Source organism: Halichoerus grypus, chromosome 14 (genome assembly GCF_964656455.1).
Source record: "Halichoerus grypus chromosome 14, mHalGry1.hap1.1, whole genome shotgun sequence".
Classification (NCBI taxonomy): Eukaryota; Metazoa; Chordata; class Mammalia; order Carnivora; family Phocidae; genus Halichoerus; species Halichoerus grypus.
This window is the reverse complement of record NC_135725.1, coordinates 24,538,382-24,559,021: the sequence shown is the minus strand read 5'-3', so window position 1 is coordinate 24,559,021 and position 20,640 is coordinate 24,538,382. Positions and strand designations below refer to the sequence as shown.

At 42.1% G+C, this 20,640-nt stretch overlaps 2 protein-coding genes and 1 pseudogene across 12 annotated transcripts in view; 2 read left to right on the top strand and 1 right to left on the bottom strand.

Moving 5' to 3' along the window:
- The window catches only part of RMI1 (RecQ mediated genome instability 1), a 96,611-nt gene extending 95,785 nt beyond the window's left edge, over positions 1-826 (bottom strand). For 4 of the 5 annotated variants that reach the window (XR_013443651.1, XR_013443650.1, XM_036090560.2 and 1 more), the window contains exon 1: positions 661-826. The gene's annotated coding sequence lies outside the window, so the exon portion shown is untranslated. Of the gene's footprint in view, positions 1-551 lie in introns of all 5 variants that reach the window. The other variant, XM_036090562.2, reaches the window with a different exon arrangement.
- Positions 827-893: 67 nt separating this feature from the next.
- Positions 894-13,160, top strand: HNRNPK (heterogeneous nuclear ribonucleoprotein K). Of its 7 annotated transcripts, none has more exons than XM_036090564.2 (17): positions 896-1,047; positions 3,084-3,160; positions 3,270-3,354; positions 3,755-3,852; positions 4,522-4,578; positions 6,013-6,056; positions 6,935-7,007; positions 7,561-7,632; positions 8,132-8,245; positions 8,574-8,702; positions 9,297-9,604; positions 9,735-9,789; positions 10,093-10,176; positions 10,448-10,463; positions 10,541-10,623; positions 11,002-11,171; positions 11,891-13,160. In XM_036090564.2, the coding sequence occupies exons 3-17, from the start codon at positions 3,297-3,299 to the stop codon at positions 11,922-11,924; spliced, it is 1,395 nt and encodes a 464-aa protein (XP_035946457.1). In that variant the 5' UTR covers positions 896-1,047; positions 3,084-3,160; positions 3,270-3,296; the 3' UTR covers positions 11,925-13,160. The 7 variants fall into 7 exon arrangements, with proteins under 7 accessions (XP_035946459.1, XP_035946457.1, XP_035946462.1 ...); XM_036090569.2 differs by lacking the exon at positions 896-1,047 and adding an exon at positions 1,296-1,405 and having other exon boundaries at positions 11,951-13,160; XM_036090563.2 differs by lacking the exon at positions 896-1,047 and adding an exon at positions 1,296-1,405.
- Positions 13,161-18,144: 4,984 nt separating this feature from the next.
- LOC118534595 (phosphoserine aminotransferase pseudogene) lies at positions 18,145-20,058 on the top strand (annotated as a pseudogene).
- Positions 20,059-20,640: the final 582 nt, after the last annotated feature.

The window sequence follows — 20,640 nt, the reverse complement described above, 5'->3', positions numbered from 1 at the left end:
GCTACAACAGTAACAAAATATTTGAGGACGAGGTTGCGGGTCTGTTTTCACACACTGCCGAATACCGACTCACTCGGTCGGAGCTTCAAACAGCTGAATGAACGGAACGCGGATGTCTACAACTTATTGTGCAATTTGCATTCATTTGGGGAGATAGAATGCAATACTTCCAGAAAATTTTTCACAGATAAACTGCAGCGACAACACTACAAGATACTCTTCTCATAGGCTCCATTAGCAAAAATGGGGGCGGGGTGGGGGAGAAGAAGAAAAAGAGAAAAAAAAGAATAATCTCCTCAGAACGCCCGTGAAGACACTTGGGATCTTCAGGGAGCGCTGGCTGAGGGTCGGAAGCAAGGGGGACCGTTCTCTGGGACTCCGAGGCTGGCCCGCCACAAGCCAGCCGACCCGCCCGCGTTTCCCGGGATCCCGCCGGAGCCAACGGAGGATGGCGGGCCGCAAACCGCCAGCTGTGCCCCGGACTCGGGCCGCGCCTCAGGGGCGCCGCGACCCGTTACAAACAGCGCGTTTCCCCGGCGGGCTGCACTCACCGCCGCGCAGCTCGCCCCGCAGGCCGGGCGGGAAGCGGGGTGAGGGGTGGGAGGGAGACGCGAGTGTGGACTGTGGAAACGGGGGCATTCCTCTGGGCCTAGCACCGACCTGGGCGTCCCGCCTTCCTCTCGCGCAACAGCGGTCCCTGGGCCGCGCGACTGTAAGAACAGGAAGCGCCTCGGTGCGCGCCCTAATCTTTTTTTGCCTCTTCCCGCCCGATTTCCCGCGCGCTGACGCCCCTCCTCCAAACCTAAAAGACTCTTTCGGCCCTGAAAACGCCCCTTCCCCGCCCCCTCCCAGTGCGCGTGAACGGGGTAGCCTTCAGTTCTCGCGAGAGGTTTTTCCCCCCTCCCTCCCCTCTGCCGCTAGTGAGTGCGCGAACGAGAAAGGAGGAGGGCGCTCCAGGCGAAAGCACTGCAGACGCCATTATCCTCTGTTTCTCTGCTGCAGAAACATCGACGTCTTGCCTACGTCCCTCTTTCTTGCGGCCTATAGGTAATTGGGGTTTTTGGCGCTAGGGTATTATAGATTCAGGCATGGGTTTGGCCTCCCTAAAGGCTGCGTTGACTTTTTTCAAGCCCGGCTTTTCTCGGGCCCTTAGCGGCCTCACAATCTGAAGGGAGGCGCCGGCGCGAGGCGTGGCGTCGCCGCCTTCGGCGCTTTGATTGACGCGGCCTTGGGCCAATCGCTTTGCCCTCGCGCCACCGCTAAACCCCGGGCAACCAATTGGGCTCGGCGGCGGGGTAGGAGACCCCGGGGAGGCGGGGGAAGGCGGCGGGGGCCTGCGCTCGTTCTCTGTCTAGCTGTGACCGGCTGAGGCGGCGCGGCGGCACAGGGACGGCGGCCTCGCGCGGTGAGGAGCGGGGCTGGACGAACGGCGCGTGGGGGCGAGGGTCAGAGATCCAAGTTTGCCGCTTGAGGGAGGCGTTTGGGGGCTGCTTGGTGGTTGGCCGATTCTCGGAGAGGGAACGTTGCCCGGTTTCCCCTCCCCCCACCTCCGCCATTTCCCTGAGCGTATATCCGCAGTCCGCGTTGTGGTGCTAGAGGCTTCGGGTAATTGCGAGGCGTGTGCCTGTAGGATGAGCTGTAGTTTCGTAGTCTTCATAGTCTTCAGAACTAGGCACCTTGTGTAGGAAGCAGAAGCGGCCGGCGGGCGGGACCCGATGGCAGTGGAGAACGCCGACGCTGTCTTTGTGTGGGTCCCGCCGCACTTGGGCCCTCCCGGCCCGAGCTGGGAGCTTGAGCGGGGGAGATGGAATAGTCGAGGCTGCCTCCGTTGCTTTGTCTCTCCCGCGGTGGGGGGAGGGTGCGGGGGATGAGATCTCGGGACCGCGTGGTGGGTGGGGGAGGGGGGGTCCGCGCTCGGCTCCGCCTAGTAGCACGTAGTCGCCATTACGCGGGCCGCCATTTCCTGTCGGGTCTGGGTGAGGAGCGGCGCGGCGCTTCGGCTCTCTCCTTCAGCTTTTTCAACTCGTTATTCGGCTGTTGCTGATCCCCGGTACCGTGCGGGGCCTGGCGGGGGGGGCATGTTTGCGTTCGGCTGGTCGCTCCCATATTTAGCGATTTGAGGAATGGTGAGGTGACTGAAGGACCTGAACGGTGAACCGTGGCAGCGCTTTCCTTACAAGTAGAGCCCGCCGTCTTTAAGTTCCTTTATCTAAATCTATCATGCCTCAACATTTAGCTGAGTGATGGGCGGTGAGGGTAGCGTTTCAGTTAGTCGGTTATCGACAAACGTTACGGAAGAACGGGAGCCGTGAATGTAGCTCTGGGCTGTCTAGGTATCCGTCTTTTACCTACCAGAGGCCACTTGTCGCCTCTTTCTGCTAGTGAAGGCTGTGAGGGCTGGTGAAAGGCTGTTTGCAGTCCCATCACTCCGGCGTTAAAGGTGTAATTGTTAGGTTATAGACTTTTAAAACCTAACTTAAAATATTCTTGTAGTGGCAGTATTAGCGTTCTAGGGCTTCATTTGCCCTGTTGGAATAATCGGGTATTATTGGCAGTTGGGGTCTGCTCCTGTATGAGGTTTTAAGATTTAATCTTTTCTTCAGTACATTGACCTGATTGTTGGATATAGCTTGAATTTGCCTTCATATTTGTAAACTTTAGAGGTTGCAGAGAATGGCATTTTCAAGTCACCAAAGGGAAGAAACCCACACGCAATCTAAAAACCCAATATAACTAATTTTATACATCTATAAATGTGTACCTTTAGGGACAAAATTGAAGGTTCTTGGGCTTATGTATAGGTCTTACAGACCTTTGGTCTTTTCTGTATTGTATAAAACAATTAGTTATGGTGGTGGGACTCCCGTCCAGTGGCCAAAAATTGCGTGGTTTTCTTTTTGCAAAAAATCAGATAGGGTCCTTTGGTTTTTGGTTTTTGGTTTTTGGTTTTTCCTAAGGCGATCATCTGAGAGTGTAAGACCCAGTTTTAGAAAGAGCTGTTTAGTTTGTATTCAAATCATTGTTCATTAGTATTCAGTAATAAGCAACCAAAAAGCAAAACTGATTTATGTTGGTTTTTATAGGCTACTGCAGCACTAGGGTGTCAGTTGGTCCCGCCCAGAACACTTCAGTTCTGCTCTGCAAGGATATATTATACCTGGTACGTTCTAGAAGCAGAGTCATTTCTTTGCCTTTTTTTATTATTTAGCGAGACACAAAGCTTATTTTTCCAGTGAACCAAATGTACTAGTCTCTCTATCTTTCAACAGATTGGTGTATCCATTTAATACAAGAAAATGGAAACTGAACAACCAGAGGAAACCTTCCCCAACACCGAAACCAATGGTGAATTTGGTGAGAAGACATTTTAATTTACAATTTTTGGATTTTCCATTTTGTTAATTTCGTTTAGAACTGTTTAGTCTGACATCCTTGTCAGTTTTCTCTTCACTTTTATTTATGAACTACATGTAATTGTTATTTGCATTGGTGATTTTAAAGATAGAAACAGTAAAAATACCTTTTCTTTGCATTTTATAATTTCAATTCTTTGAAGCATTTTGTCACATTGTTTTGTGTTTAGAAAGTATTATTGGAAGGGAACAGGCTTTGACTGAGTTAGCAACAAATCTCCAAACAGAATGGAGCTGCTTTCTCTGACCTACGGGTTGAAATTAAAATGTAATTGAATTAAAGGTACTTTTTCTTGCTGATAACTGGTGCTTTCTTTGAAATCTGAACTGTTAATTTCTAGGTAAACGCCCTGCAGAAGATATGGAAGAGGAACAAGCTTTTAAAAGATCTAGAAACACTGATGAGATGGTTGAATTACGCATTTTGCTTCAGAGCAAGGTATAAATTTTATTCTTGGAAATTTAAAAGTGGTTCTTAACTAGAGTAGAAATTAAAGTAAGTTCTGGTTTGGCCCTCTGGGAAGCATTCTAAGCCTTACAGATTGAAGAAAGATTTGTGTGGCGCTTTCTAAACAGATCTATAGGCCAAGTTATTTTGATAAAACGAAAGCACTTAATAAAATGAGTCATTGCAGGTCAAAGTAGCAGAAAGGGTGTAGGTGATGCTTAAAGCATTGGTGGATTAAAGTTTATACCTTGATTGCATTGTGGGGAAAACACCCTAGTTGGCGGCTTACTTGATTGATGTCACAATGTGAAGGTACCTGATAATGTTTAAATTGTTTCTCAGAAGAAAACTGTAATTAATCAATGCTTAACTTCCATGTTCCGTGTACTTTTTGGCATGGTGAATATTCCAAAGCTGTCTTGATGTTTAGTCCCTAAAGCACAGACTCATTTTTTTTTTTTTTAACCTGATGATTTGAGTTTGTTGCCTCTGATAGATTTTCAGCTCTCTGGCCAAAAAAAGGAGAGATTAGGTTTTTCGGTTTGGGTTTTTTTTTTTCTTTTCTTTTTTTTTTTTTTTTTTGCTACAGTTTAAGAGCATAGGAAGGCATTAACATAAGGAAAAGGAAAAGTAAGCTTCTTGTTTTTTTCTCTCCTCCAGAATGCTGGGGCAGTGATTGGAAAAGGAGGCAAGAATATTAAGGCCCTCCGTACAGACGTAAGTATTAAAGAGTTTAAATACTAAACGAGCAGCTTCAGTTTGTGTGTAGAAATTTAAAGATTTTGCATCATAGAAATCATTTAATAGCCTAGATACAAGCCATTTGTAATAATTGATTACATAGATGATTTCAGTTTGCCATTCCTGATTTAACAAAGCCCAGATTGAGTTTGGGGAGGGGTGGGTCTGTATTAAACCTCTTCACTTTCTGATAACTTTCCACCAAATTATTCACTTCAAGATAACATTTTAATTAGAAAATAACGACAGCGTAAAAACCCTTAATTACACCATTTACTGTGTGTGAATCAATTACAGTATATCAAAACCATTGCAGGTGGCTGATTAAACTCAAATTTTTATTTCCTTTTTTTAATCGTCCATCTGTTTAACAGTTTGCACATGGAGCACAGATTAATTTGAGGTTGCATGATTTAAATATGGGTAAAGAATAGACACTTAATTGGGAAACCATTTGTCAATGGCAAAGATTGTTTGAGTCTTCGTATTTTATAGTGGGTTGACTCTTGTGATTAGACACATTAAATGTTGGTATCACCAGAAGTGAGCATATTTCTAGGACTTGGCTACACCAAAATTCCTAAATTTTTTTCTCATAGTGTACATACTCTTTTAATGTTTTCTTGCTAAAGTTGAGGCAAATAATAACTTTGTGTTGAATACTTATTGACAGTATTTCATTTCTCTCTTGGTCGCAGATCTTTGTATGTTCCTCTTGTAAACTGAACTTGAAATTTTGTTTAAAATTTTACTTGCCTGCTAGGATCTAGGAATGCGTTTTAAACCTCCAGGAAACCAAACCTGATCTTTTTAAGAGTTAGGGTTTTTGGTGGTGTGGGAATTTTTGTTTTGTCTTTTATAAACCTCTCTCCTCTTAATCCAGATGTTCTATATAATTATCTGGGTTATTTCCCCATTTCCTCAAGAATTTCAGTAAACTGAGTCATGACAGGTTTTGTGTCTACCCTCATGAGCCAGCCTGCTACTGAAACATCGTTTGTTTTTTTAAAAAAAAAAAAAAATAGTACCATCATTTAAGGTCCTTAAATGTTAAGCCACAGTCAGATATAGAGAAGTCCATTATTGTGTTAGTCTTCAGAACAACTTAAGCTTGTTTCATTAATTGAGAGTATGAGTATAGTTTGTATTAAATTAAAATTTATTGCTTTTCCCCCTTTTCCCTCTCCTTGTTTTTTTGGCCATATATCTCCGTTGCCCATGTACTGGATCGACTTACCCCTGCGTTGCCCACCATGACGTTGGCCCATCCGCCCCTGAACGCCCATGTGAAAACCCTGGTTGGCTATGCCCAAAAATGTGCTCGTTGCCAAACGGGTACCATACTTGACAACTTCTGATTGAATGCCCATGCCCAATGCCAACATCCACGAACGCCAATGACCAATGCAGTACAATGCCAGTGTTTCAGTCCCAGACAGCAGTGGCCCCGAGCGGTATGTCCCAACAGTTTATGCCTCACTGCCTGATTAGAAAGAGAGAAATGTATTTTATTACCTGCCTTTTATATAATTAAATAGTATCCCCTTTAGACGGTGTATTGTTTTTCAAGTTTCTGTCTTATTTTCCCCATTAAGTCTTTTTGTCACTGAACTTTTACCGTGAGTTGCCCACCCAAACGATCCACTAATTTTATTTCGATGGAAGGAGCACAGCTTCAAGTGTTGCATATTTGCTGCATTGTAAATCAAATTGTTACCAAAATAGTCTCTCGCTCTGTCTTTGTGGCCCACCTTGCTTCCCAACATTGCCTGTTCATAATTTTTTCTGATGAAATGCTAACTCTGGTTCACTTTCCTTCACTTCTCATTTGTGTTGTCTTTGTTTTGTCTCGCATTTGTATTTGTTTTCTTGCAGAGCCCATTAGTGATCTAATTTCTAACTGGTATCCATAACCTTACTCCAAATATAATGTTCACCACTTGCATATTCCCCCACTTTTGCCTAAGAGAAGGTGTGCCAGTTTTACCAATGTAACAGCGAGGGTATCCTTAATTAACTTAGTGGTGGCGGGGAACATAAATATTCAACTCTGCTTCAGTTCTGGTCAATTTATTGCCCACTTAATCTGAGCCCTTCCAAGAGCCCATTCTCTCTGTCTCTCTGCAAGTCTCCTAATATTGTTATCATGTCTGTATTGGGCATAAAACAAAATGCATGTGAAAAATCTATAAATAGGCTACTTTAAATGGGGAGATTAAATAATTGTATGTAACTTCTCTGTAAAAGTTTGTATGACTACTGATGATGAACACAAAACTCATTTTTCTTTTCCACCTTTTTTGTACTATCTGGTATTTGTGATGTTTGACAGCATATTGAGTATCAGTGCTGATATTGAAACAATTGGAGAAATTCTGAAGAAAATCATCCCTACCTTGGAAGAGGTAGGCTCTTTTTTTGTTTTTAATGTATTTGGCAATTGAGGAGGGATTGTTGAAGTGTTTTATTGGGGCTAAATGGGGGCGGTGGAGAGACAGTGGCTATAACAGTTTGTAGCAGCAACGTCTTATATTACAAAATGTGTATGGTTACTATTCTACATTGTTTTAAAATGTAATCTGAAAAAAAAAATTTTAATGTAGTCTGGCCACTCCAGAGTAAATATGAACTACCTGTGGTCATGCACATGGGTTTAGCATGTATTTCATGGACTGTGGTTATAGGGGAGGTGTTGTTTTTTTTTTTTAATTAGAATATTGATTGTGGGACTGTTGGAAAGGACTATGATCTAGTTTAAGGATTTTTTTTTAATTCTATGTAATCATGTATTTATTGGGTATATAGGAGAAGGTTACACATTGATTCTTAAGAATAGATAAGCAATTTTTCTTTAACGTTATAGATGTGAAATATGTTGTAGTAGCTTTACCAATATATGCGACAATAGCCTGATCACACTAGACACTTAACCTATTACTCTTATTTTTCTACTTTCAGGGCCTGCAGTTGCCATCACCCACTGCAACCAGCCAGCTCCCGCTCGAATCTGATGCTGTGGAATGCTTAAATGTATGTCATAGTGCCATTGAACCCCACTGAAGTATGGAGCCTGGCCCATAGGATCAATTTTATTTTTAACATAGCGTACTTTTCCCGTCTCTATAGAAAAAGGCTTAAAAACATGATAAATGAATGGTCTTACAACTCACTGTTGACCCTGCTCCATGCTGCAGTGGGAATTAACTACATTTGCAAAGTGCTTTGCAGTCATTTTTATTATGGTGTTATTTGAATGTTAATAATAATTTTGTGGTAACAGCGACATGCTAAATGGCTGCAGTGTGGGTATGGTGTTGCAGGACCTGAAAATAAAATAGTTTTTTAAGGTGGTGCAGAATGTCCTTTTTGGGCCTGGCTATTGAGGATAATAAGCACATAACTGGTAAAGTTATTGAAATATAAATTCAGGTTGCTCACTGCAACAGTATATTGTCATGCTTATAGCAGATAAGTGTGTATTGGGGATTCCTTGATTTGGGACTAAAATTTTATAATTCTCCCTCTGCAGTACCAGCACTATAAAGGAAGTGACTTTGACTGCGAGTTGAGACTGTTGATTCATCAGAGTCTGGCAGGAGGAATTATTGGGGTCAAAGGTGCTAAAATCAAAGAACTTCGAGAGGTAAAAAGCAGTTGTTTACTTGTATTACTAGACAATAGTATTTCATATAGAGCTGGGTCAGTGGGCTTCTTTCATTCCCCCTTTTGAGTTCTCTCCTTAAATTCCTTACCGCTTATGTTTATCTAGTTCACTTTTAAAATCTAACAGGCCTGGACATGCTAGGACAAGTTCTTTGGCCAATACCATGGCAAAGTCCTAGAGTTACTAACAGGGTTTTTATGGGAGGGGGGTTCCTGGATGTGAATGTAAATTTTTCTGAACCCAAGAAACTTTATTTTCTTTTTCCCCTTCTGATTAACGCTTCCCCTTTTTCGTAAACTTACCACAGAACACACAGACAACAATCAAGCTTTTCCAGGAATGCTGTCCTCATTCCACTGACAGAGTCGTTCTTATTGGAGGAAAACCTGATAGGGTTGTAGAGTGCATCAAGATCATCCTTGATCTTATATCAGAGGTACCTTCGGAATATTTTATTTACATTTAATTCCATGGAACAGATGTTTTATTCTTAGTTTCACAGTATTGAGACAAATGGTTTTTATTTGTCCTTACTCTTCAGCTAATTTTTTAGCTATCACTTCAATTTAAAAATTTGAGGAGGGGGAGAGGTCATTTGATCATTGGTGAGGATTTTTAATAGCCTTTGGTCCTTCGAATGAAGTTTCTATAGTTCCTCTATAGTACCACATTGCATAGCTTCCCAACTGTGCTTCAGTATGAGTTACAGACTTACACAAGATACTGATTGCCTCAGTCCTTGAGATAGTTACTTTGTTCTTTACAGACCCCATTGTGAAATGTATGAATGGGGTTTGTACAAGTCTCTTGAGATGGAACTATAAAAGCAGGCTGCTAAAACTTTGTTCAGGACTCAACAAAAATTCTGCATTTTTTAAAATTCTTCTACTGTTAACCTTTGCCTGCATTCCTTTCCCTGTCACAAGTACCTCCCAGGAGAAATAAAGGACTTGAAACGTTCGGCTTGTTAATCATTTGATATGAAACAAGGCTCTTTTCAGTCTGTAACATTGCTCTATTTTTGTTTTAGTCTCCCATCAAAGGACGTGCACAGCCTTATGATCCCAATTTTTATGATGAAACCTACGATTATGGTGGTTTTACAATGATGTTTGATGACCGCCGTGGACGTCCTGTGGGATTTCCCATGCGGGGAAGAGGTGGTTTTGACAGAATGCCTCCTGGTCGGGGTGGGCGTCCTATGCCTCCATCTAGAAGAGATTATGACGATATGAGCCCTCGTCGGGGACCTCCTCCACCTCCTCCTGGACGAGGTGGCCGGGGTGGTAGCAGAGCTCGGAATCTTCCTCTTCCTCCACCACCACCACCTAGAGGAGGGTAAGTTTCTTCCATCCACACATTGCTAATCTGTAAGAGGCTTCACTCTATGGGTAGATAGGGTAGATTTTTATTTGGTGTGTGTGACATGTAAGCGAACAGATGACAACAACAAGTACTATGTTTGCAGAGATCTAATGGCCTATGACAGAAGAGGAAGACCTGGAGACCGCTACGATGGCATGGTAAGAACTCTTCACTTATCAACGTGTATGAGAGCTTTTAGGGTTCTAAAGTCACGTAGTTGACACTTTGTTGAAGATGATTGTTAATTGGAAGCTTGAATGGACTTCTTAGACAACTAGTTAAATCATTTCAGTTGTTAGCTGGAATATTAAGACTTTATTTAGCTATTTTTGTTTCTGGAGAATATGTGATTGCTGCCAATGATACATATTTTAGTGACGCAGGATAGAAATGCGTATAAAAACGGTAGCTCTGTGGCTGGAACAGTGCAGGTTATGTTAATAGTTCTATCTCTGACACAGGTTGGTTTCAGTGCTGATGAAACTTGGGACTCTGCAATAGATACATGGAGCCCATCAGAATGGCAGATGGCTTATGAACCACAGGTTGAGTATCACGGGTGTTTGTATTCATATCAGTAACAATTTAAAATGCTTGCCTACTTGCCAGTAAGTGTTTGTTTTCCCCTTGTGTAATGTTTTTGCTCCTGTGCTATGTACCTGAAGGGTTTCTTCCCCCAAGGATTGTCTTCTGAAACATACTAGGGAGAATATGGGAGGACTTTAGTTTTCTAAACTAAGATTTTAGGAATATTAAAATACCTGAAGAATAGTTTTGAAGGCAAAGTAATTTTTTATTTTTTCTTTCCATTTTTAGGGTGGCTCCGGATATGGTAAGTTTTTTCCTTTGTGAAATCAAAACATTATTTCATGCTTTCTAAATGAACTTAATGCTCATTATTTAAATCAGATTATTCCTATGCAGGGGGTCGTGGCTCATATGGTGATCTTGGTGGACCTATTATTACTACACAAGTAACTATTCCCAAAGATGTAAGTAGTATTCTTTAAATTTTTACGTTCTTGTAATGTTACAAGGAACATTTAATGAATCATTTTCTTTAAATTCCCTGGCTTTAAGGGTCTTAAAGTACTGAATCTTAGGATTAAAATTGTGTTTTACAGACTTCAGCAAGGTGTCTTTCTCTGGTTTCACTTTTTTAAAAGCAGGGTTCTGAGCCCTTGATTTGTTTATTAAAGGAAATGTTGATGCGCAGCATAAATACATTTTAATTCAAACCTTGTTGAGTTGGAGATCTTTAATCCTAGAATGAACTGTGCAGTGTTAATACTTGACGTTCATTGAAAATACCAGTAATATGGTTATTTTTAAAGTATATCATAAACACTTGTTTTTAAAAATCTTTTCAGTTGGCTGGATCTATCATTGGCAAAGGTGGTCAGCGGATTAAACAAATCCGTCATGAGTCAGGAGCTTCGATCAAAATTGACGAGCCTCTAGAAGGGTCTGAAGATCGGATCATTACCATTACGGGAACACAGGACCAGATACAGAATGCACAGTATTTGCTGCAGAACAGGTCAGTTTGGGTTTAGCTTTATGTTAGCATACCCATACTAAAACTTTAAAAAGCTTTTCTTCTCAATTGATTTTTCTTTTAGAAGCCATGGTGTCTCAACCTTTTGGGGACCTAACTTCTAAACATCTTAATAGCTTTGCTTTGATTTTCTTCTGCTTTCTTACTAAAAACGAAGACATTCAATACTAATCTTGCTGGAAGAAGCCTTAACCAAGCATACTTCTCATTTCTCTGGTGAAAACTGCTGCCAAAACCACTTGTTATAAATTATACAGAGCCTGTAGAAAATATAGAAGATTCAGTGGATGTTGGTCTAGTTCTGTGTGGAAGACTAGTGATTTTGTTGTTTTTAGATAACTAAATCGACAACAAATCACAGTCTGCCATATGGCACAGGCCATGCCTCTACAGGACAAATGATTGGTGCTGTAAAATGCAGCATTTCACACCTTACTGGCATTTCTTTGTCTTTTCTACCAAGTATTAACAACTTTTAATTTCATTTTCCTAATTCTGCTCTACTAATGTCTGATTTACTATTAATCATTTTCTTGAATTTTACATTGCTCTAATTTTGTAATTGCTAATGTTTTAATTCTTATTTCTAATTGTAATGGACATGTTTATCATTTTAATTTAGCATTGAAATTGTCTTAATGTTGATTAAGATGTTACGAACAAAAATTCTAATTCGTACTTTTTTTTCTTTTCTTTTATAGTGTGAAGCAGTATGCAGATGTTGAAGGATTCTAATGCAAGATATTTTTTCTTTTTTATAGTGTGAAGCAGTATTCTGGAAAGTTTTTCTAAGACTAGTGAAGAACTGAAGGAGTCCTGCATCTTTTTTTTTTTATCTGCTTCTGTTTAAAAAGCCAACATTCCTCTGCTTCATAGGTGTTCTGCATTTGAGGTGTAGTGAAATCTTTGCTGTTCACCAGATGTAATGTTTTAGTTCCTTAAAACAGGGTGGGGGGGGGAAGGGCGTGCAAAAACTAACATTGAAATTTTGAAACAGCAGCAGAGTGAGTGAATTTTAATTTTTGTTCATTGTTGGTGGTTTAAAAGAAAAAATTCCCCCCATGTAATTATTGTGAACACTTTGCTTTGTGGTCACTGTAACATTTTGGGGGGGTGGGACAGGGAGGAAAAGTAACAATAGTCCATTTGTCCCTGGCATCTATTCAGAGCAGTGTGCAGAATGTAATGCTCTTTTGTAAGAAACGTTTTATGATTTTTAAAATAAATTTAGTGAACCTATTTTGGTGGTCATTTTTTTTTTAAGACAGTCATTTTTCAAATGGCTGGATCCCCAACCCACCCCAAACTAAACACTAAGTTTGATTTTCAGCTCCTCTGTTGGATATAAATAAATGCATTTCTTCTTGGACATAGGCAAAATATCTTGGCTAATTCCATTCTGGTGATTTCTTGATGATTTAAAAGTCTATTGCTTGGGAAGAAATTCCGTCATACACATTTATGCTTATAATAAGCTGGGGATTTTTTTTTTGTTTGCAAATGCTTGCCCCTACTCTGCAACAGTTTTCTATGTTAGTAATTGTGAATGGAGAACCAAGGTGGGGAGCAATACTACAAATTGAGTAATGGTATAAGTATATGCCAGAAGCCTAATGGCAGCAAGTTTTATTAATCAGAATAATATTTGGTTATGGAAGGGACTGATGCTAAATAAATTCTTATTATTTTTTATTAGATAATTTCTCACTTATAGACAAACTGTCAGCCTGCTAGTGTCTATTAGTTAAACTTTGTAAAATATATATATATTCTTGTTTTTTTCCATTGTATGCAAATTGAAGGAAAAAGATGTACCATTTCTCTGTTATATGTTGGATTATGTAGGAAATGTTTGTGAACAATTCAAAAAAACGATGAAAAAAGTTCCTGTGGATGTTTTGTGTAGTATCTTGGCATTTGTATTGATAGTTAAAAGTTCACTTCCAAATAAACAAAACTCCCATAATGCTAGATTTGATGTGTACCCAATTTGAACGAGGGTTGATGACTACCTGTAAAATTTGTTCAAACGTTCCTCTTGTAAGGAAATACAGTAATCTTAAATTACATTCTTTTTTTCGTGTGAAGTGTGTTTCTAGCATAAATCTGGTAGGGGTGGTAAATACAAAATCCCAATCATTAAGCTCTTTATTTGTTAAAGGGGGAGTCTGTCGTGATGAGAGCTGGAATTAATCCAATTCTATACTACTCTCACATTACCTATGAGAAATTTTGGGTTTCTTAGGTTTTTTAAGATAGCTCTAGTTTAATGTTTGAAAATGACCAATAAATGTAACAACTGGGGAGTATGGTTCCTGGCTCACAAGTTCCAAAAATTTCTACCTGTTAACCACCAACTGTCTAGAAAACCTAACAGCTCAATTCTGTGGAAAATACTTAATGCCATTCTGCTTTTTTTTAAGTTTAGGAAAAAGACTTGCATGTAATATAAAGATGAAGTAGGTAGTTTTCTGTAATATACATAAGTAGTGCATGCAAACCTCACTTAAAGGCAGAATTTTGGTGAAACCCCCTTTTTAGTGTTCTCTTGATAAGTGAAATAAATTGTCACAACATCACTTAAAACTTTGAATGATAACTGTGGTATAGTTTCCCAAAAGGAGAAATTAGGCTGCACTGCCACACCCCTTGGGTATTTTAAGTATGGGTGAGCTGGAGTGGTTTAGGGTAGTACAATCTTCTACTTTTGAAATGAGCCTTTCCACTAGAGAAAAAGTGACAATGTATTAGTTAAACTTAGTCTTGCTGGCAGAGAGCATCCCTGGATATAACACTGGCTTTCAGAGCAGTCATTGGTCATTCAAAAATTAGTCATGTAAGAACGTAGATTATTAGTTGGAAGGGTTTTCATTTTTGCCTTTTAACAAGTTCAGACCTTGAACATAACCTAAAAATTAAATAGACTCGAGAATATCTGGCACTGAAGAGTTGGGTGTACCACTTGGGAAGGGAAAGGCCTTTTGTGTTGCCACTATTTGTAAATGGTGTTTGAATATGGGCTGGAAGTTAAGTGGGGAAGTTCTCAGTAAAACATGCTAATGGAACGTTGAACCAATTTTATAAGAAGCAACTAGTACATATGCTGATCTATGGAAGCCTCACATTTTGTTCAGCTTAACTTTGAAAGCTATTACCAGAATGCCAACAGACCTGTTAAAAACCAGGTTGCACCAGTTTTTTTAGGAATGAAGATTTTAAAACCTGTGCTATTCAAATTTGAAGTTTGCCTTTAAAATGAGACTACAGGGGCACCTGAGTGGCTCAGTTGGTTAAGCGTTCAAACTTGGTTTTGGCTCAGCTCATAATCTCTGGGTTGGGAGATAAAGCTCCAGTCAGGCTCTGCACTCAGCACAAAAGCTGCTTCAGATTCTCCCTCCTCTCCCCCTCGTGCTCACTCACCCTCAATACAAAAAATGAGACTACAAAATATTTTTATTGGATGATCCAGTGTTTTACTCCTAGATCTGATAACTGATTCTACTGGAATGCATAGAGACTGGAGAAAAATGATAAGTGTTTAATGCTATCAGTTTTTTGGAAAGGGATTCAATCTTGGTGGCTAAATGTAAATTAAATCATGACTTTACATCTCCCATTTATCACCAAGGGTTGCTCATTGCTGGCAAGTTTCAGGTGAAATGGGCTCAGTTTCTTTATGGAGCCACTGAACTTAGGGAAAGCTTTATCAGTGTTTCTCAAAAAAATATTCGTAGGACCACCTTTAAAATCAGTGGTGCTGGGGGTGCCTGGGTGGCTCAGTCCTTAAGCGTTTGCCTTCAGCTCAGGTCATGATCTTGGGATCAAGCCCCACATTGGGCTCCCTGCTCGGCAGGGAGCCTGCTTCTCCCTCTCCCACTCTCCCTGCTTGTGTTCCCTCTCTCGCTATCTCTCTGTCAAAAATTTTAAGATTTTGAGACAGCAAGAGAGGGAACACAAGCAGGGGGAGTGGGAGAGAGAGAAGCAGGTTTCTTGCAGAGCAGGGAGCCCAATGCTGGGCTCGATCCCAGGACCCAGGGATCACGACCCAAGCCGAAGGCAGACGCCTAATGGCTGAGCCACCCGGGCACCCCGCAAATAAAGTCTTTAAAAAAAAAATTAGCGGTGCTGGTTAAACATTAAAACATCTGGACCATACCTCAATTTGAATCACAATCTCTAGAAGGAGGTATCAGGAATCTGCTTATTTAACAAACTGGAGTTCATAGTGCGTTTTGTTTTTTTAAGATTTTATTTGAGAGAGGCAGGGGGAGGAGCGGAAGGAGAGAGACAAGCAGACTCATTGAGTGCAGAGCCCCACACGGCTTGATCTCATGACCCCAAGATTGTGACCTGAGCCAAAATCAAGGGGTGGGTGCTCAACTGACTGAGCTTACCCAGGTGCCCCAAACTCAGTAGTTTAAAAACTAACATAATACAGCAATATGTAGTAAGAAACAAGTATGGGGGCACCTGGGTGGCTCAGTTGGTTGAGAGTCTGCCTTTGGCTCAGGTCCTGGATCCTGGCTGGGGTCCTGGGATTGAGCCCCATGTCGGGCTCCCTGCTCAGCGGGAAGTCTGCTTGTCCCTCTCCCTCTGGCCCTCCCCCCTGCCCCCGACTCGTGCGCTCGCTCTCTCTTGAATAAATAAAAAGATCTTAAGTATGTTACCATACCTTTTCATTAATTCACCCATACTTAGTTACCCAGGCGTACAGGTACAGTGGTAGAGCCTAAGGGTGCAGTGGTTAGGAATCGTTCACGTGGAGAGACAACCCAGTAACAACGAGAAAAACCAGTGTTGTGAGATGCGTTTAGGAAAGCAGAAACCAATGTGTGTGTACATACATGTGTACACATTCACAATGATACACTGTAGAGTTAAAACCAGGAAAATCCCTGTGCTTTGACCCAAAATTCTGTCCCCTGCTCTTCTTAGATGAAAGTAAAGACAGCTTGTGTACATAGGTAGCCATCATTTGCCCCAACCAGGCCTCAGCACTTAGAGAAGAAATCTGACCTGAGAGAAAAAAGTAATACCTAGAAAATTAAGCACTTTACATTTGTCTATATTTAAAATGGGGAGTTAATCTGAGTCAAGGACATTGGAAAATCTAAGATGCAAATGTTTTATAGGCTTGAGTTCCTGTTTGCCAACAGGGTTGTGGTTAACAGATACACCAGCTATCCTGTGACCTCAAGCCTTAGCCTTCCTAGCCACCTCATTTTCTGTCCAGAACCTGTTCTCCCACTCAATATCTCCACCCATTTCCCCCTGCTCCCCCAAACTCAGACCTGTAACCCCCAGCCCTGTAGTTGTGAGAGAAACAGACAGTATGTCAGCAGAACTTCAAACCTTTTAGAATCGTTTCAGTATTTTACCCTTTTGGTCATCCTATCCCCCTTACCCCTTTTTTCCCTGAAGTCTTCCTGTCTTTAAGGATGGGCTTCATGGAAGGGAAGGGCCAGTTCACCTAGAACAAAATGTCTGGGAGTCTGGGAGGGGGACGTAAAACAGCTGCTTATCAGAGCAAAAGGGGGAGAAGTCATTTTGATAGCGAAGAGAGATTAGGCAGGAACAGAGTAGAATAGAAGGCACCAGCCAGGTCCCTCAGTGACCTCCCTAGGGTTCATCCTGAGTCTGGACAAGTAGAGGATGATTAGTGAGAGCAGGAACTCCAGGTAGGTTAAAAAGGAAGCTAAAGGCAGAGAAGGCTTAAGCCTCACTTCTATTTGGAACGCTGCAAAGTATTCCTATGACCACATGGGCTAGTAAAGCACAGCAGAAATTGAGGCATATCATGTTTTGGCACAGAGGGACACAGATTTTATGCACACACACACACACATACACACACACTCCACAGGATTTGCTTTGATTCCTAGATGGCAAAAGAGGGACACCAGTTGAGTGCTAATGGGCTTGCCATGGATGGGGTCACCATGGTGAAGGGGAAGGTTACTGCATAGCAGAGGTTATAAGGTAGATAGCCCAGCAATGCAGTAACCTTGCTGGTCTTGGAAAGGTGGAAGTGAAAGACCTTTTAGAAAAAACAGCCCTAATAAGGGGTCTGACCTTTAACTGAATAATTATTTCCCTTAAATTAGACCATTTAAAACTGGAAAAGACCAACTTGCATTTCACTTGGCAAGTTTATGTGGTTTTTTTCTACCATCACTGGGAATGGGAACTTAGGAGAAAGAGGGATATGGGAATCTGAGAGCCTCTGGAAGTCCCCATAAAAGCAAGAAAGGTGAGGCAAATACAACCAAATCATAAGTTTTAGGTGGAGGTGGCCCCAGTGGGCTTGGGGTCTTCATTTGGTAGATCAGGTAGGTTTTTATCTAGATCATTTCTTCGTATCTGTGTTTCAGATTGGCACCAATTCTGTGTACAGTTCAGACTCCAGAACTTTGTGATCAGGCCCTGCTTCCGTGGCTTCCTTTCACCTGAGAGCCTTGCTCTAGTGAATCTCTTGCACAAGAATCCCTGGCTGGGGCTCTCTTTTAGGGACATGATCTAAGATGGTTGAGCTGCAGCTAGAGCAGAGATTTACATCACCCAGACTTCCTTGGCTTAGATTTTGATGCAGTAAGTAATGAGACATACAGTTATCTCCTGAGGAAGGGGTGAAAGTTTTTCATTTTAGAGAGAACAGCTGCATTCTGTTAGGCAGTATGTTTTAAAGTATACGTGTGTGAACAAAATAGCCATGGGGTGAATTATAATGGACCCTTTTGTTAAACGACACCGCTTCACTTTGCCCTCTTCAATAGTACGCAGCTTTGCTTTTGCAGTTTCTCTCTCGCAGCTGTATGTAGACTGGACAAGATAGAAATCTGGTCCTGGGAGAGTCCTCCTCACACCAAGAGAGGAAGCATTTGCCCCAGGCTTGCCTAACCTGGGAATTTGTCCTGGGAATTTAAATCTTGAGCAGAATAATTGCAGGCAAGTTACAATGATCGCGGTAAGTTTGTGGGTTTTTGTTGTTTGTTTTTTCAGCAGCACTAGTAGAAGAAACCTTTGGGCAGTTTCTAGAACTGCCCAATTGCCATTTAGAAGTCTTGTTCCCAGCCTCTCCTTCTATCCAGAGAGGTTTTTCATAGCTTTTCAAAAAGTTTCTTTGCTTAAGTTAGCCAGTCACTGTCTGGTACAGGCAGCCTTGCTAACTTCAGGGAGGACAACAAAAGTCTGGGTAGCAGCTGCTTGCTCCACCTCAGCGGCCATTGCTGCCAACCAGTGTCACTTGGGCCTTCCCAGTTTGGCCATCTGGGGCATAAATCAGTCATTTTCTGGGGGACTGCGGGCCCTATCTCGAGGCTGCCACTGAACATCCAAGGCAACCAGCAACATGCCTCAAGTTTTCGCTTTTGCCTCCTCTTTCAGACTTGAACAAAATGCCACACCTCACAGAGAAGAGAACTGACTTCTGGAGCAGCTACCACAGCGGCTGGATGATGCCATGTGGAAGGAAAGAGGAGTCAGTTCCGGAGGGGAAAGCTCCGACCAAAGGGTAATTAAAGCAAGGAGAGAGATGTGCCGCCGGGTGAGCAGCCCCCTCCCACCGGCTAGCCCAGCCCGCCACGGACGCCTGGGCAGGCGGTTGGTTTGGCCCAGGCCACCCAGCTGTCTAAAAACGCTTGGTGTTTTTGGAGATACAGAAAGAATTATTAGACTACAATAGGAGTTGGCACTATTGCTCTTGAAATGAGCCACAGGCCGTCAGCTTTTGCTAAGATGATTAACAACACAGAGAATCTTGGAAAGAAATTGTTAGCTGTTCCGGACAACTACAAGGTGACTTTTGTGCACAGAAGTGTGTCAAGGCCAGTCCCCTGCTGTCACTCTTAAACCCAGTTGGCCTGAAAACAAGAAGGTGTGCTACATGCAAGATGACAGGAGCTTAGTTAGCTAAGGCAGCAGGAGCCTAGAAGTTTGGGGATGTGAATATTGTCTACCCTAAACTTGGGAGTTTTGCAAAAATTCCAGATTCAAGCCCCTGGAACCTCAGCCCGGACGCCTCCTATGGGCATTAGTGGGCCAACCAGACCGTGCATGGAGGGGAGTTTGCCTTTATCTGTGATGTCAAGGGAGCCGTGGTGGTTGGCCCTGTGTCCTTCAAAGTCCTATCCAAGCTGGCAGATGTTTCCTAGTTTGGTGTGATTTTTGCTGGTGCTCAGAAGAATGTTGGCTCTGCAGGGATCACATTCGTGATCACTAGTGATGAGCCCCTGGGGTTCGCCCTCAGAGAGTACCCTTCGGTCCTGGAATACAAAGTACAGGCCCCAAACCACTCCTCAGACAACACACCTCTGTGTTTCAGCATCTATGACACGGGCTGGGTCCTGAAGTGGATTAAGAACAAGGCAGTGCAGCCATTGGAGAAGCTCAGCTGCATCAAAGCACAAATGATTTGGGATATTATTGATAATTCTCAAGGATTCTAAGTATATCCAGTGGATCCCAGCATAGAAGCAAGACAAATATTCCCTTCTGCAGTGGCAGTGCCAAAGGACATGATACTTTAGGAAAAAAGATTACTTGCTAAAACTCTTGAACTCTATCTGATCTCCTTGAAAGGGAGTGGGCCTGTGGGAGTCATCCGGCCTCTCTCTATAATGCTGACAGGATAGAAAATGTTTAGAATCTGGCAGCATCCATGAAAAATCTTTGGAGACGCATCAGCTATGAACATATCTCAACCAATATGTATTCTGCCCCTGTGAACAATGTATAAAATTTAAAGTAACTTGAGAATGGCTACAAAAACAACAAATCCGGTATTTTTCTTGAATGAACATTTTATTATAGATTCTTCTTTTTTCAAAGAACAACAGCAAAACATTCAGAGCTCTGCAAAGCTGGTGGGACTTAACAGACACCTTAATTCTTTTTTTTTTTTTAAGATTAATTAATTTTTTTTTTAAAGAGAAAAAGAGTTGGGCAGCGAGGGGCAGAAGGGGAGGGAGAGAAAAAAATCTTAAGCAGGCTCCACACCCAGCGCAGAGCCCACGAAGGGCTTGATCCCATGACCCCGAGATCATGACCTGAGCAGAAATCAGGAGTCCGACACTTAACCAACTGAGCCACCAAAGCGCCCCTAAGATTTTATATTTTTAAAGTAATCTCTACACCAAACATGGGGCTCAAGTTCACAACCCCGGGATCAAGAGTCACATGTTCGGGGTACCTGGGTGGCTCAGTTGGTTGGGCGTCTGCCTTCGGCTCAGGTCATGATCCCGGAGCCCTGGGGTAGAGCCCCACATCAGGCTCCCTGCTCAGTGGGGAGCCTCCTTCTCCCTCGACCTCTGCCCCTCCCCCCCAAAAAAAGAGTCACATGTTCTGAGCCAACCAGGCACCCCAACAGACACCTTAATTCTGATTTGAACTGGAAACATTTAAAAAAAATCTTCCTTTTGCTTTTATAACAAATCTAGCTTACATTGTCTTTCCT

What these genes read in the sequence shown, in the direction of transcription:
- HNRNPK (XM_036090566.2), top strand. Translation starts at nt 3,297, where the DNA reads ATGGAAACTGAACAACCAGAGGAAACCTTCCCCAACACCGAAACCAAT. An exon ending in CGAAACCAATGGTGAATTTG is followed by an intron (nt 3,355 to 3,754) that starts GTGAGAAGACAT and finishes GTTAATTTCTAG; the next exon opens with GTAAACGCCCTGCAGAAGAT. An exon ending in ATGCTGTGGAATGCTTAAAT is followed by an intron (nt 7,633 to 8,131) that starts GTATGTCATAGT and finishes CTCCCTCTGCAG; the next exon opens with TACCAGCACTATAAAGGAAG.